Below are 16,508 nucleotides of genomic sequence, written 5' to 3' on the forward strand. Positions count from 1 at the left end.
TTGGGGGGTTGAGAATCCATAAGCGCATATGGAGAGCCTGTTGGATCAGGCCAGTGACGCATCTCGTCCAGGTTCCTGTTCTCACAGCAGCCAACCAAATCCTACAAGCAGGATCCGAACACAAGGGCAACTCTCTCCCCTCCTGGGGTTCCCAGCAACTGGAATTCACAAGGATCACTTTCACCAACTGTGGCTAATAGTTCCGTAATTTAACCCTGTGCTGTACAAAGAATTTTGCAGTCGGGCAACATCTGGGTTGCTTTTATTTTAATTTTGATTATGCGGTTTATGTGTTTTTTATATTGTGATTTTATATTATGAACCGCCCTGAGACCTGTGAGTATAGGCGCTACATTATTATTATTATTATTATTATTATTATTATTATTATTCTGAAGGTCCACGGAAGTTCCAAAAATTAGCACGCAAGAGAGATGGAGATGGGCTTAGTCAAAGTCACGGGACTCTTTAGCTTTGTGGGATAAACGCACACACACTGAAACTGAAAAGTTTTCTCGCTTTCATCTTCCTGCTTAAAAATAGCACCGCCCACAACAGCCGTTGTGAAAACGACTTCCGTGCTGTAGCCTGAGTCAGCCAGAATTGCCACAACCTACATAAGCAGGCGCCCAGGGTGTTGCTAAAAGGTCAGGTTCAGCCCCTGGGGGCTGGATCCGAACTTGAGTCCACCTCGGATGTTCCTGGACCAGGCAGAGCAGAACCCCAGCCCCTCCCTCTCGACGCTGCAAGTGCAGTTGGTGCTGGGAGGCCGGGAGGCCAACAGTAGGTGGCGCCAGAGAGAATGGCCGGCTGGTTCTCGCTTGCAGGGCGACCGGGTTTGCAGGCATAGCCGCACCTTGGGCCAGTTGTACGGTACATGCCATGGCGCCTTGGGGCCCATGGGGCACTGCCCCCCTTGCCTCGGTGAGCCATCACCCGGCCCTCACCTTCTTGCTATGCTACTGACAACCAACCTGGGAGCTGTTAGCTTCCTGTTCCTTAGTCCCGGTGCTGCTTCTTGCAGAATTCAGCAAGGATAAACCCACCAAAGTGTCCTGATTTTCCAGGAATGGTCCCGGATTTACAGAAGCCACCCCCGGCTTCTGATTTCATAGAATCATACAATCATAGAGTTGAAAGGGACACCAATGGTCATCTAGTCCAACCCCCTGCAATGCATGAATTATAGATAAAGCATCCCTGACCGAGGGCCACCCAAGCTCTGCTTATAAACCTCCAAGGAAGGAGAGTCTGCCACCTTCCATCCCATGGCCGAACAGCTCTTACTGTCAGAATGTTGAGGCGGAATCGCCTTTCTTGCAACTTGAAGCCACAGGTTCGAGTCCTACCCTCCAGAGCAGGAGAAAACAAGAAACCCACACCTTCCCCAAAATATATTGAGACAGACAGACAGACAGACAGATTATTCCTTAACAAATGGCTCTCAGACCTATATTGGACCTGTCCTCATCTCTGTCAACCCCTTTAAGCAAATGCCCTATTTCACGGACCGGGAAGTGGAACTCTACCAAGGAGCAGTAAGGCACTGGAGTTGTGGGGATGGTAGAACAGGTCGGGGGGCTGCCAGTGGGCACCCCAATTTCTTGAGGTAGCCGAGCCCCTCCCTGGCCTCTGACACGGGTCTGGCAACAGCAGGAGGAGCCCCAGATTCACGCCTCTCTGGTATTATGTCCTAGGCTCAGTACGAAAACCCGCCCCACATCTATGCGTTGACCGACAACATGTACCGAAACATGCTCATCGACGGGGAGAACCAATGCGTCATCATTAGGTAAGCAAATGGAGGATAAAACAGAATGGGAGTCACTATCCGTACTAAAGAGGATTGGCAGCCGAAATGGACAGAACCTGCCAAATTGGCCAAGTCCTACTAGTGAAATTAGTTATCAAGAGGAGGCAGGATTGAAGGACTGGGAAAAGGTTGGTCGGTTATTTTTTAAAAAATATTGGGTTGTTTTTTTTTAAAAAAAAATTTTTATTAAGTTTTGCGATTTTATATTCATCACAATAACATGGTGTCATGGTGTCCTGTTTCAGTGTATCTGACGAAGTGTGCATGCACACGAAAGCTCATACCAAAATAAAAACTTAGTTGGTCTTTAAGGTGCTACCGGTAGTTACCACACATAGTCTCATTAACCTTCGTACTTGATCCCGATCCCATACCCCAAGTCGTTAACATCTTATCACAAGTACTATAAGGAAAAAAAAAAAACTAAACACTCTAAACTTCTTATAAACAATCCTGTATAGTTAGTCTAAACACAGCCATGTTCTGTTCCCCACTCCCATATTCCTTAAATAATCATTGAGGCACTCCCACTGTTTTCTGATCTTGTCTTTAGATTTATTCCGTATCAAATCTGTTAACTTTGCTAGTTCTAGGTATTCACAAAGTTTGTCGACCCATTCACTTCTTGTTGGTGTTCTTGGTTCCTTCCAGGTTTTTGCAATAAGCGTCCTTGCCGCTGTTGTTGCGTATAGATATATATCTACCTTGTCTCGGGGAATATCTCTGTTTAGAATACCTAATAGATATGCTTCCGCTTTTTTCCCATATGAGGTTTTAATTAATTTTTGGGTTTCTCGGTGGATCATCTCCCAAAATAATTTAATTTTAGGGCATGACCACCACATATGGAACATCGTTCCAACGGCCTGCTGACATTTCCAACATTTGTTGTTGTTGTTTTTATTTATTTTTCCTATTTTGGCCGGGGTCATGTACCACCTATAATGTATTTTCATGAAATTCTCTTTCAATGTATAACAAGCTGTAAAGTTGATTTGCTTTTCCCAAAATTCTTTCCACCTTTCATATTCTATAGGGTATCCTAGATCTTGCTCCCATTTTACAATATATTTATTTTTTACTCCCTGCTCCCTTTCCTGTTCATTTAACAATCTATACATTTTCGAGAGAATTTTTTCTTTACTTTTAAGGATTTCTTTCTCAAATCTCGTTTTTGTTTCTCCAAATCCCCTAGTTCTAGAATCTTTTTCAAACGTTGCTTTCAGCTGGAAGTATTCAAGCCATGCTATTCCTTTTGTTTTAAGTTCTTCATATCCTTTAAGCTTAATATCTCCGTTTACTATCTCAGTGATTTCTCTGTAAGTGGGCCAGACTTCTTTCTTATAGCATCTTAGTGTGGCATTGGCTTCCACTGGTGAGGCCCACCAGGGGGTTCTGTCTATGATTTTTTCTTTTGTTCTATTCCACACCTCCCATAGGGCCCTTCTTATAATGTGATTTTGGAATTCTTTGTTTTTCTTTCCTTTATCATATAACAAATACCCATGCCACCCAAAGATTTTGTTTACGCCCTCTAGCTCCAAGATATCAGATTTTTCTAATGTCAACCAATCTTTTATCCAGGTCCAGCAGGCTGCCTCGTAATATTTTGTCAAATCCGGTAGAGCAAATCCTCCAGTTTCTCTTGAGTTTGTTAGTATCTCCGATTTCATCCTCGCCTTTCTCCCCTGCCAGATGAAATTCGTCAGGTCTTTTTGCCACTCTTTTAGATATTTATTCCCAATTATAATCGGGATGTTTTGGAATAAAAATAAAACTTTCGGTAGAATTACCATTTTGCTCATGGATACTCTGCCCCAAATAGATAGATTCATATGTTTCCATTTTGTCATTTTTTTCCTCACCTCTTTCCATGTCTCAATATAATTATCTTTTAATAAATTTGTATTTTTGTTTGTTATCTGAATGCCTAAATATTTAACTTTGTTTTCTATTTTTATCCCAGTTATCTTTTCCAATTTCTCTATATCTTTTCCTCTCATGTTTTTTGTTAACATTTTCGATTTGTCTTTATTTAATCTAAAGCCCGACACTTTACCAAATCTCTCCATCTCATTTAACCCTTCCACAATTCCTTCCTCCGGGTTCTCAGTCATTATAATCAAATCGTCAGCAAAGGCTTTGGCTTTAAAACAATAAGTTCCCAACTTTATTCCTTTTATTGTTCTGTTCTTCCTGATTGCCACCAAGAGGGTCTCCAAAATTGTGATAAACAATAGAGGAGACAAGGGGCAGCCCTGTCTTGTGCCTCTCCCTATACTAAATTCTTCTGTAATTTCGTTGTTTATAATCAGTTTTGCCCTCTGATCTCTGTAAATTGCTTTAATTCCATTTAAAAATTTGGGACCCAATTCTAACTTTTCACAGGTTCTTATCATAAAATTCCATGATACGCAATCAAACGCCTTTTCCGCGTCTACTAGTAACATTGCTGTTTCTAGGCTAGGGTTTAAATCCAAATATTCTATCAGATCTATAATGACCCTGGTGTTATCTTTTATCTGTCTCCCGGGGAGGAAACCCGCTTGGTCCTTTTCAATTATTCTGTTTAATACCTTTTTTAGTCGGTTTGCTAATATCCCCATAAATATTTTATAGTCTATATTGAGTAAGGATATCGGTCTATAGTTCTTAATTAATTTCAAATTCGAGTCTCCTTTGGGTATCAATGTTATCAAAGCCTCCTGCCAGGACCTCGGTATTGTACCTTTTTCTAAGATTTCGTTCATTATTTCTTTTAATCTCGGGATTACCAGGTCTTCTAGTACCTTGTAGTATTTTACCGAAATCCCGTCGGGTCCCGGCGACTTTCCTTCTACCATTTTCTTTATAATTTGTTTAATTTCCTCCTCTTTTATTTCTGCATTTAAATATTGATATTCCACTGCATTTATTTCTGGTAATTTATTTTGGGTCAGATAGTTCTGGGTTTCTGTCTCATCTTTTCCTTCCTCTTTGTAAAGCCTCTTATAGTAGTTTATAAAACTTTCCTTAATTTGTTGTGAATCCGTTATTTCTTTGTCTTCAACCTCTATTTTGTTAATTATCTTATCCTTTTCTTTTTCTTTAACTAGCCACGCAAGCATTCTCCCAGGCTTGTTGGCCTGTTCGAAATACCTTTGTTTTGTCCACAATATTTTATTTTGGACTTCTTTACTTATTATTTCTGTGAGGTGGTTTTGCAATCTCTTGATATGTTGTCTTAATTCATCATTCCCAGGGTCTTTTATTAAGTCTTTTTCTTTCTCTCTTATTTGTTTGTTCATTTCCATTATATTTTTCTCTTTCTCTTTTTTTACCCTTTTCATTTGTTGAATACTAAAACCTCTCATATAGGCTTTACTTGCCTCCCAGATTATCTTCTTATCTGTATCCTGTTTTTCATTTATTTCAAAAAATTCTTTTAATATTTCTTTTGCTTTCATTACCCTCTGCTCATCCCTCCAAATCTCGTCATTTAATCTCCACCTTCCTCTTGTCTTTCGTCCGAAATCCAGTTGAATTGATACCGGATTGTGGTCTGAAATAGATCTATTTTGTATCTCTGCTTTTTCTAGATTTAACATTAATTTTTTTGTTATCCATATTGAGTCTATTCTTCCCCCAGATTTCTTTGCATCAGAATAATGTGTAATATCTATTGCCGTAGGATTCTTGGTTCTCCAGGTGTCATATAGTTCGAAATCTTCGACAAGTTGAAAAAAGGAAAGAGGCAACCTGCCCGAATTATTATTTCTATCTTTTGGCGTTTTATCTAAATCCATGGAGGTTACCCCGTTCATGTCTCCCATCAATATCATGTTCTCCCCCATGTAGTCCCACATCATTTCTTCAAGATTTTTATAGAATTCATCTTTTCTATTATTTGGGGCATAGATCCCTATTATAACCACATTTCCCATCTTTGTACAAATTTCTACTCCTATTATTCTACCTTCTTCATCATTAAATAGCATCCGCGGTCTTAGGGTTGGGTTGATATATAATACCACCCTGGAGAGAGGCAATCCTTGAGATATTGCGGCCCTGAGCTATTTAAGGCTTTATAGGTCAAAACGCCCAACACCCAACATCTTTGATTATTAGCTACCTGGGAGTGATATCTGGAGGACCAGCTCTGGCAGATAGAAGGAGGACTCCTGACTTGCCTGAGCCTCTTCTTTATAAATTAAAAAAATGGTCATCACAGGGGCATAGTTCTGCCTGCCAAGAACGAGCTTCTAGAGACCTATCTGCCTGGTCTATCAACCTTCTCTGAATTCAAATGGGTGTCTCATTCCAATGGCAAGAAAGAGAAACCCAGCAATCAGGAGAGACCACTTCGGCTCCCCCCGATGAAACATCTGTGGACCATCTGAGATGATTGAGCAACTCGAAACTCAGCACGAAGGTTACGCAGACACTAACATACAAACATACACACTTCTTCCTCTAGCAGAAGTTCTCCCGTTGCCCTTGAAGCAGAACTCCTGGGGCAGGCGTGATTTTATTTTATTTTTACCACGGCTGCAGTGACTTAGGAAGAAGCCTGTTGTTAAAGGAAAAGGGAAAGGGAAATATATATATACTGTATAAATTTAGGGCTTGGGGGGTTTTGTTTGTTTTTCCCTGATGAGATCATTGCAACAGATTTGTTGCAAAATGTTGAGCAACTTCCCCACTGAAGTCTGCAGCGTTCTAGCGGAAGGTTTGCATGGCAAGCGAAGTTTCACGGGGCAAAGGGGTGTTTCCCATAATAGCCAAAGAGGGCCTCCTGGGGTCCCCAAACCCTTTATTTCCCAAACCCTGGGCTTGGAGGGGAGCCAGTGGGTCTCAAACCCTTGGTGAGTTAGGGGCTTCCCCTCCAGGTAAAGATAGGCTCCAGCGAATGAAGTGGGTGAGACCCAACGGTCAAGAAGGTGGTTTCTGCCCATGCTGTAGAGGGAAGTGAGGGGCCAGTGGGCTTGTCTCCTATCTAGGAGAAAGAAAATTGAGATCTCTGCTGCCTTACGGGATATATTTGGGAGAAGAAAGGGCTCAGGAGTAAACCGTACACCAGTGATGGCGAACCTATGACACGCGTGTCAGACGTGACACGCAGAGCCCTCACTGCTGGCATGCGCCCCATCAGCCCATTCGCGATGTTGTTGTTGTTTTTTCTCCATTTGTTCTCATGCTCCTCCTACAGCTTGTCTCCGCTACAGCTTGTCTCCGCTGTTAAAACCCGGGTCCTTTGTTGTTGTTGTTGCTGGTAGCCAGAGATTGGTTTTTAACCCTTTCTGTGCTGTTTTTTTCCTGGCGCTTTGGCAGACTATGATTGGGTGTAACAGCGTTCGTTTTTTAACCCGTTCTGTGCTGGGGTTTTAGGCGCTTTGGCAGACTATGTCGGTGCTGCATGTTAGTTTCAGCGAAGGTATTATTCGTCATTTATTTCTGTTCTCTTCCCCCCCCCCAAAAAAGCGCAGCAGCTTTGGGGCATCCCCCCCAAAAAAGCAAAGCAACTTTTGCACCCCCCAAAAAAACCTCCAAAACTTTGGTCAGCACCTCCCCCCAAAAAAGCTCAACAACTCTGGGCACTTTGCAATAAATAAGGGGTTTTTGGTTTGGCTTGGTTAAATAATTAGTTTTTGGTTTATTAAATACAGTCACATATTACAATTATACATTTTTGTTATTTAAACTATAAATATCGCAAAATTATGGCTTTTTCCTCGAAGTGACACACCACCCAAGTTATGCTCGGTTTTTTAGCGAATTTTGACAAGCCGAGCTCAAAAGGTTGCCCATCACTGCCGTACACAAATCCAGAGTGGAGTCCCTAAGGCGGTTGGAGGGTGCCTTGCATGCCTCCTTCCAGCAACTCCTGCAGCCAAGCTGGTGCCAAATGTCTTGCTCTGCTTTCCTTTGGGCACCGGCAAGGCTGAAAGGCAGGTCTTGTCGTCTGGGCAGCCCAGGACCTCCAGACGCACTGACCAGGCCCCGGGGAGGTCATTTCGGTGCTGCTCACAAAGCGGTTTGACTTCACCCCCGAAAGCACACTGTCTCCCGAGACAGACGTCTGTCAACAGTGCTGAACTAGGTAGGGCATGTTGGTCTGACTCTGTACATAAGGCAGCTTCTGACATTGTGACGTGTGTGTTTCAGCGGCGAAAGTGGTGCAGGGAAGACGGTGGCCGCCAAATACATCATGGGGTACATTTCCAAAGTTTCCGGAGGTGGCGAAAAGGTGCAGGTAGGTCATTTCGCCCTTTGGCCCTATCCCAAATCTGTATTTTGTTTCAGTTCTTGCTTCCTGTCCCATGGGCTAGGTCTCGGCTCCACATCTGGCGAGATGACAAACTGATTCGGGCCGATTTAGGATCTGGCTGTGGGCTGAGTTAGGTTCAAAGCAGCCTTAGATCGCCCCTGCTCAAGTGGGGCCATCTCCAGAGCAATCTGGGGCTGTTAGATGGGTCTGGGAGACGGCCAGGTCTTCCTTCGCTGGCGTGCTCCCTGCAGGGAAGCTGCTGGGGATGCGGTGCCCTGCAGGATCGAACCCTCTGCTCACCAGCCAGTGAGGCTAATGAAACACAAATAAATAATAAAACCTTAACTGAACATTCGCCTTGCCCCTGAATAGCTACAGGCCAGGTTGGGGTTCCCCAGGCCAGGGTCCTGGGTTGAGATTCAGAGTTATTCACTCTGCAAAAGGAGGAGAAAACTAGATTCGGGGATGTTGTGAGGGTTTAGTGTATCTCAGTTCCATTTTGCCTTGTTCTCTCTTGCTCAGTTCCACTGATGTTGGTTTCTCTTCCTACCAGCACGTTAAAGATATCATTCTCCAGTCCAACCCACTGCTGGAGGCATTTGGCAATGCCAAGACTGTCCGAAACAACAACTCCAGTCGATTCGTAAGTCTCTGCAGGGTCGTTGTTTGGGGAGCGAAGACTTGGAGCCTCCAACTTTGGTTGCTTCTGATGACAATAGGGCAGGGTGGGAGACCACAAGGTATAATAATAATAATAACAATAATAACAATAATAATAATAATTTATTATTTATATCCCGCCCATCTGGCTGGGTTTCCCCAGCCACTCTGGGCGGCTTCCAACAGAAAAATAAAACACAATAATCTATTAAACATTAAAAGCCTCCCTGAACAGTGCTGCCTTCAGATGTCTTCTAAAAGTCTGGTAGTTGTTTTCCTCTTTGACATCTGTTGGGAGGGCAGGCGCCACCACCGAGAAGGCCCTCTGCCTAGTTCCCTGCAACTTGGCTTCTCTCAGCGAGGGAACCGCCAGAAGGCCCTCGGTGCTGGACCTCAGTGTCCGGGCAGAATGATGGAGGTGGAGATGCTCCTTCAGGTATACTGGACCGAGGCCATTTAGGGCTTTAAAGGTCAGCACCAACACTTTGAATTGTGCTCGGAAACGTACTGGGAGCCAATGTAGATCTTTCAAGACTGGTGTTATGTGGTCTCGGCAGCTGCTCCCAGTCACCAGTCTAGCTGCCACATTCTGGATTAGTTGTAGTTTCCGAGTCACCTTCAAAGGTAGCCCCACATAGAGCGCATTGCAGTAGTCCAAGCGGGAGATAACTAGAGCATGCACCACTCTGGCGAGACAGTCTGCAGGCAGGTAGGGTCTCAGCCTGCGTACCAGATGGAGCTGATAGACAGCTACCCTGGACACAGAATTGACCTGCGCCTCCATGGACAGCTGTGAGTCCAAAATGACTCCCAAGCTGCGCACCTGGTCCTTCAGAGGCACAGTTACCCCATTCAGGACCAGGGAGTCCTCCACACCTGCCCACCTCCTGTCCCCCACAAACAGTACTTCTGTCTTGTCAGTATTCAACCTCAATCTGTTAGCCGCCATCCATCCTCCAACCGCCTCCAGGCACTCACACAGGACCTTCACTGCCTTCACTGGTTCTGATTTGAAAGAGAGGTAGAGCTGGGTATCATCCAGGCCAAATGCAGCCAAAATACATGCTAGTTGAGATTCCTACACTGCAGAAGGTTGGGCCAGATGACCCTTGGGGGTCCTTTCCAACTCCACAATTCTATGTGACCCCCCCGAAGGTTACCCAGAAGCAAATGTGGCCTTTGGGCTGAAAACTGGATTTGCAAAATGACCTGCCCATGGTGCTGTGGGTTGTCTCCCGCTAAGATCTACTCAGAGAGCACTTGAAACAAATGGGCCTTGGCGACCCATGCCCATTGGTTTCAGTGGGGCTACTCTGAGTAGGGCGAACATTTGGTACGAGCCTGTGCCTCCGTCTCGCCCTGCCAGGGGAAGTACTTTGAGATCCAGTTCAGTCGTGGAGGGGAGCCCGATGGAGGGAAGATCTCCAACTTCCTGCTGGAAAAATCCCGTGTGGTGAGCCAGAACGAAAGCGAGAGGAACTTCCATATCTATTACCAGGTAAAGGAGCTGACCAAGCAGGGTTGGGTCAGTTAAGTGTTTAGCTAGGCATGATCTGCCTGAGAAGCACATCTAATGCATTGTTGCTTGCTCGCCTGCCTGCTGTTCTGCAACCATGCTGGAGTGGCCGTGGCCACCTACTGGTGGCTAGGTGAAGTGCAGCGTGGTGACAGCCTTGCGATTTTATTGTAAGGTAAGAAATTAAAGCAATGTGGTGCCAACCTGAGCATGCTTGTGCAAGGAGGCACGGGGATGAGCTCACAACAATGCACCACTATGCACTGACTGCCCTGCCAGAAGTAGGCATGGCCAAGCACTTTTCCATGCCCAAGATCTGGCAAAAGTGCAACTTCCAAAACCTTGAGCATTATACCACCCCTGCAGCTAGTCCATGCACAAAGAATATTGCCTCTTCCGTACATTCTCTCACAGCAGAAATCTTCGGTACTCCTGCCATCTGTGTTTGTGTTGCATATTTTTTTGTCTCCCACACATGTCTCATTTTGCAGCTCATCGAGGGTGCCTCCCAAGACCAGAAGCACAATTTGGGGATCATGAGCCCAGATTACTATTACTACCTGTCCCAATCAGAAACGTACAAAGTGGACGGAACGGACGACCGAAGCGAATTCCACGAGACAATGGTGTGGTCATATTTCTCCCTTCGCATCCTGAATCATCGAAACCCTGCCATTCATTAATTTCCAGGGTTTGGGAGGGGGGGTCCCTGCCTCTCTATCATCTTCAAGGGGCGCCAGCTATAACATGGACCTCCCCTCTCCCTCTCTCTCCCTCTCTCTCTCTCTCTCTTTCCTGGGCTTCCCCCCATGCCACCCAAGAACGCCATGGACGTCATCGGAATCTCTGGCCAAGACAAACAGCTCATCCTCCAGATCACTGCCGGCATCCTTCACCTCGGCAACATCGGCTTCCAGGAGCAGGGCAACTACGCCCAGGTGGAGAGCCCAGATTGTGAGTCGCTTGCCAACCTGAACAAATTCCCGCATTGCAGGGGGGGCTGGACTAGATGGCCCTTGGGGTCCCCTCCAATGCTACAGTTCTGTGACCCTGTGGAATATTGCTCAAAATGAAGCATTTCAAATGGCCTGGGGAACCTCAGGCCCAGAGGGGGAGAAAAAGCGGCCCTTTGGGATCCACTCCCATGGCCACACCCCTTTTATCTAGGCCACGCCCCTCGCCAGCCTGGCTTCACAGCTAGAGGATAGGGAGGGGCTGTGTGTGTGTGTGTGTGAGTGTGTGTGAGTGTGTGTGTGTGTGTGTGTGTGTGTGAGAGAGAGAGAGAGAGAGAGAGAGAGAGAGAGAGAGAGAGAGAGAGAGAGATACTAGCCCTAGCCTGGGAGGGAGTAGGACAGGCACCCCCAAACTGCGGCCCTCCAGATGTTTTGGCCTACAACTCCCATGATCCCTAGCTAACAGGACCAGTGGTCAGGGATGATGGGAATTGTAGTCCAAAACATCTGGAGGGCCGAAGTTTGGGGATGCCTGGAGTAGGATGTGCTTTTCTCATTCAAAGTGTCCTTCAAGAGGTATTGGAGAGAAATGTTTTAAAATTGATTAATGCTGCTGCTGGCACCAACAAAGCCCAGCCCCCTTCCTCCTCTAGGCAGGGCGGGGAGAAGCCAAGAGGAGGGAGGGAGGAGTCGCCACCGCCGTGTGAGGGAGAGGGAGCAAGAGGGAAAGAACACACGCACTGGCGATCCACGTGGCGATTCCCAGACCATCCGTGGGCTGGATCCAGAAGGCAACTGGGCCTGATCTGGCCCACGGACCTTAGTTTGCCTACCCATGGGTTAGGCTGAGGGAAGATGCCAACCGACACCCCTCCCCCTGTTCACCTGGCAACCTTTGTGGCCCAGCAAGGGTGTGCAAACCGACCTACCCTACAAGGTTGTTGTGAAGATCATTCCATACCCCTGAAGTTATGCGGTGGCCGTGAGTCCTGCAGGCCTCTCTGCCTCTTCAGAGATGCTCAGCTGCCTCTCCCTCCCAACCCCAGTGCTGGCCTTTCCTGCCTACCTCCTGGGGATCGACAAGAACCGGCTCAACGACAAGCTGACCAGCCGGAAAATGGACAGCAAGTGGGGGAACCAGAAGGAGTCCATCAACGTGACCCTCAATGTCGAGCAAGCTTCCTACACCCGCGATGCCCTTGCCAAGGGGCTGTACTCCCGAGTCTTTGACTTCCTTGTGGAGGTGAGGACTGGCCTCATCCTGGTCCAGGATGTTAGGGGAGGCTGGGGCCACTTGGGCAACAGGGAATCTTGTCTATCGCTTCCAACTCTGTGGTTCTTTGGATCCCAAAAGTGTTGGGACAACATGGCAGCCCCTTCATAGCTTCCAACTTGACAGTTCTTTCAGTAATCAAATATGGAAGTGTGAGTGGCCCATTCATAGAATCATAGAATCATAGAGTTGGAAGAGACCACAAGGGCCATCCAGTCCAACCCCCTGCCGAGCAGAAAACACCATCAAAGCATTCTTGACATATGCCTGTCAAGCCTCTGCTTAAAGACCTCCAAAGGAGGAGACTCCACCACACTCCTTGGCAGCAAATTCCACTGTCAAACAGCTCTTACTGTCAGGAAGTTCTTCCTAATGTTTCGGTGGAATCTTCTTTCTTGTAGTTTGAATCCATTGCTCCGTGTCCGCTTCTCTGGAGCAGCAGAAAACAACCTTTCTCCCTCCTCTATATGACATCCTTTTATATATTTGAACATGGCTATCATATCACCCCTTATCCTTCTCTTCTCCAGGCTAAACATGCCCAGCTCCCTAAGCCGTTCCTCATAAGGCATCGTTTCCAGGCCTTTGACCATTTTGGTTGCCCTCTTCTGGACATGTTCCAGTTTGTCAGTATCCTTCTTGAACTGTGGTGCCCAGAACTGGACTTCCAATTCACTGGTTCTTTCAAAACCATTAATGGAAGAATGAGGCTTGTTTGGAGAGCAGCCTGTTTCTTGCTTCCAACTCTGTGGTTCTTTAAACACCAAATATGGAAGGGAGGAATAGTCTGAGAGTGTTGGAACAAGATGGCGGCCCATTTCTTTCTTCCAGCTCTACGATCCTTTAGAAACTGAACCATAGCTGTCAAGTTCTCCCTTTTTTTAAAAGGGAAATTCCCTTATGCTGAATAGGCTTCCTTGCGAGAAAAGGGGAAACTTGACAGCTATGAACTGAACGTGGAAAGACAGGAGTTTTTGGAGAGCAGCCTGTTTGTCGTTTCCAGCTCTATGGTTCTTTGAAATAGGGTGGGGGGGGACTATTCAGCTGGATCTGCCTTTGGTCCTACATGAGACCCCTCGAAATCCATGGAAAAGACTTACTTGGGCACATTAAGTCCAATGGGTTTACTCTGAGTGGAACTTAGCTGGAAGCAACCTTTAGGATGATTAGCGGGTTGGGCAAGATGGAAGCCTGCTTTACTGACCTTGGCCGGTTCCTTGGTTGTCATTTGTGCAACCTGCTTGTCATCCTTCCGCCACGTTTGGATGCTAACCAATCCTCTCTCCTTTGCCTCAAGTCCATCAACAGAGCCATTCAGAAGCCGCATGAAGAATACAGCGTTGGCGTTCTGGACATTTATGGGTTCGAAATATTCCAAGTAGGTGATTTTCTTCAGAGCACCCCCTCTCCCCAAGCCACGCCCCCTCTCAAGGCCCTGCTCCACACCCTCCTTGAGCCTTTCCACCTGGCTGGAAATGGGTCCTTGAACTCTGATAATGCCTCTCGCTTGCCTGGGTGAAGGGGGTTTAATTCTCTTGCCGTCTCCAGAAACTACAATACACTGATTGCCACAGTTTGCGACCTGAACTGGGGGCATGTCTCTGTTCCCTGTGATATGAATAACGCCTTTTAATCTCTCTCCTCCCCTCAGAGAAATGGCTTTGAGCAATTCTGCATCAACTTTGTGAATGAAAAGCTACAGCAGATCTTCATCGAGCTGACCCTCAAAGCAGAGCAGGTGAGTTCTACGCCATGGCTCTAGACCACTTTATATGGCCCCCCTCTTCCCTTGCATTTCCTTTTGGCTCTTCCTACCTGCAATAGACAAGCCATTAAACATTTAAGCCCCTTTAACTGGTTTGTTGCTGATATCTATGCATGCCACCTTGAATGTAATTTAATATAGAAATGCAGAGTCTGAATGAAATGAATAAACATACCCGCTGGCTTGCCTGCCCAATATTCTGCTGTATTGCTGGAGCTTCTGCAGCCACCAGCTGCAGAGTGATGACAGCCTTACAACTGTATTATATAGCAAGAAGAAAAAAACGGAGTTTGGAAAGGGTTTCCTCACTCCGCCTTTCAAGGTGAAAAGAGGGGATTTTCTAAAAACAAAATCAGCAAGTGTGCCCATCTCAGTCACTTGACAGACAGCCTCCCCACACATCAATCGGGGTGACATCAAGAGTTAACTCCTCAATTCTTGATATATTATGGTTTCTTTAAAAAATAAAAAACCTCGCATTTCCAGCTCATTCTCTTTGCCTTAGGAAGAGTATGTGCAGGAAGGGATCAAATGGACCGCAATTGAATATTTCAACAACAAAGTGGTGTGTGACCTCATCGAAAACAAGCTGGTAAGAGAGGGCCCCCCCCTCCCAAAAAGTCCCCTTTTACAAAAAAAAATGTGGACAGGAATGGTTGAGCATAGACTGCTATACCCTGTACATTTAAATCACATTACTTCCTCCGAAAAATAATCCTGGGAATTGTAGTTTACCCCTCAGAGAGCTATGATTCCCAGCACCCTAAATCAACGACATTTCCCATGGTTCTTTGGCATTCATGGGCTTGCAATGGGTGGTGTGTACACAGCTGTACTCAGAGGAAGCCCATTCAGACTTAAGGGCATGCGTACCTTGATTCCATTCATTTTAACACACCTACTCTGAGTAGAATTTAGTTGGGTGCCACCCAAAATGTGTGCGTAGAGAACGGGCAGAATGCAAGGAGGTTGGGCAGAAAAAGACGTGTGGCTGAATGCCAGCAAGGCTGAAGCGGAACGTAATTAGCCCACCTGCACTCTTTTCTTCCGACTCCCAGAATCCTCCTGGCATCATGAGCGTCTTGGACGATGTCTGCGCCACTGTGTACGCCAAGGGCGACGGGGCTGACCAGACACTCCTTCAGAAGCTGCAGTCGGCTGTGGGGAACCATGAACATTTCAATGGGTCCAATTTAGGATTCATCATCCACCATTATGCTGGCAAGGTCTCTGGAGCACTGTGGGGCGCTATTATTATCTACATCCGTGGTTCCCAATTAGCTGATTTGCTATCCTCATATTATTTTACTTTTAAAGCCCATTTTAAAATAAAACTCTTGTGGATTCCCTCCCCCCCCTTCATTCCATTTCTGCACATGTGGCATCTGTTGGGGATTTTCTATTTGTGACTCCTGCATTGTAGGGGGTTAGATTGGATGACCCTTGGGGGGCCCCTTCCAACTCCGCCGTCCTAAGATTCCATGGCGCTCGTTTCCAGGTGTCCTACGACGTGAGCGGCTTCTGCGAACGCAATCGGGACGTGCTCTTCACCGACTTGATCGAGTTGATGCAAAGCAGCGAATTGTGAGTTGCCAGGATCCCTGCGGTCGTGAGTTTCCCCGGAAACGTCTGGCGGTTAGCCTCTGTTAGAAGCAGGCTCTGGGAATTTGCTGGATCCAGGATGGGGAAACCAGCAGCGCCCCTGGGAGGTGAAAATCAGTGACTTCTGGAGGGGCTGGAGGTTCCCCTGTCCTTGACAGAAGAAGATTCATTCCCTGCAGCTTGCAAGAGATGGAGAGATGCGTCTGTTTAGAAGAGGCATTCAGTCCTGAGCTACATGGAGAGCCAGTGTGGTGTAGTGGTTAAGAGTGGTAGACTCATAATCTGGGGAACCGGGTTCGCGTCTCCACTCCTCCACATGCAGCTTTGAAGTCTCTCAGCCCCACTCACCTCACAGAGTGTTTGTTGTGGGAGAGGAAGGGAAAGGAGAATGTTAGCCGCTTTGAGACTCCTTCGGGTAGTGAAAAAGCGGAATATCAAATCCAAACCCTAGAAACTATCTGTCCAGAAGAGGCATCCTCTCCTCAGATTTGAACGAGTGCCTTTATTTAGAATAGTTAATCCCACCACAACCACCTGGGGGCAGTCCCACCCACTTTGTGAACCACTCCTCTAACCACTACACCACACTGGCTATTTCCAGGGTCAGGGACAAGCAGGGTGGAGGGGAAGTGGGGTGGACAAAAACATTTCAGAATTAACCTGCTGTCCAGAGTCGTGC

The 16,508-nt window shown here is 46.5% G+C and overlaps 1 protein-coding gene across 1 annotated transcript in view; it reads left to right on the plus strand.

The window, feature by feature from the left end:
• Positions 1-16,508, plus strand: part of MYO1F (myosin IF) — a 54,220-nt gene that overhangs the window by 16,668 nt on the left and 21,044 nt on the right. The window contains exons 3-15 of the mRNA XM_060275408.2: positions 1,449-1,538; positions 1,698-1,792; positions 7,958-8,045; positions 8,614-8,703; positions 10,087-10,218; positions 10,728-10,862; positions 11,058-11,190; positions 12,236-12,432; positions 13,760-13,840; positions 14,114-14,200; positions 14,733-14,819; positions 15,286-15,453; positions 15,726-15,811. Coding sequence (XP_060131391.1) covers positions 1,449-1,538; positions 1,698-1,792; positions 7,958-8,045; positions 8,614-8,703; positions 10,087-10,218; positions 10,728-10,862; positions 11,058-11,190; positions 12,236-12,432; positions 13,760-13,840; positions 14,114-14,200; positions 14,733-14,819; positions 15,286-15,453; positions 15,726-15,811 — 1,469 coding nt within the window. The remainder of the gene's footprint in view (positions 1-1,448; positions 1,539-1,697; positions 1,793-7,957; positions 8,046-8,613; positions 8,704-10,086; positions 10,219-10,727; positions 10,863-11,057; positions 11,191-12,235; positions 12,433-13,759; positions 13,841-14,113; positions 14,201-14,732; positions 14,820-15,285; positions 15,454-15,725; positions 15,812-16,508) is intronic.

Source organism: Zootoca vivipara, chromosome 6, assembly GCF_965207765.1.
Source record: "Zootoca vivipara chromosome 6, rZooViv2.hap1.1, whole genome shotgun sequence".
In the NCBI taxonomy this organism is placed as follows: domain Eukaryota; kingdom Metazoa; phylum Chordata; class Lepidosauria; order Squamata; family Lacertidae; genus Zootoca; species Zootoca vivipara.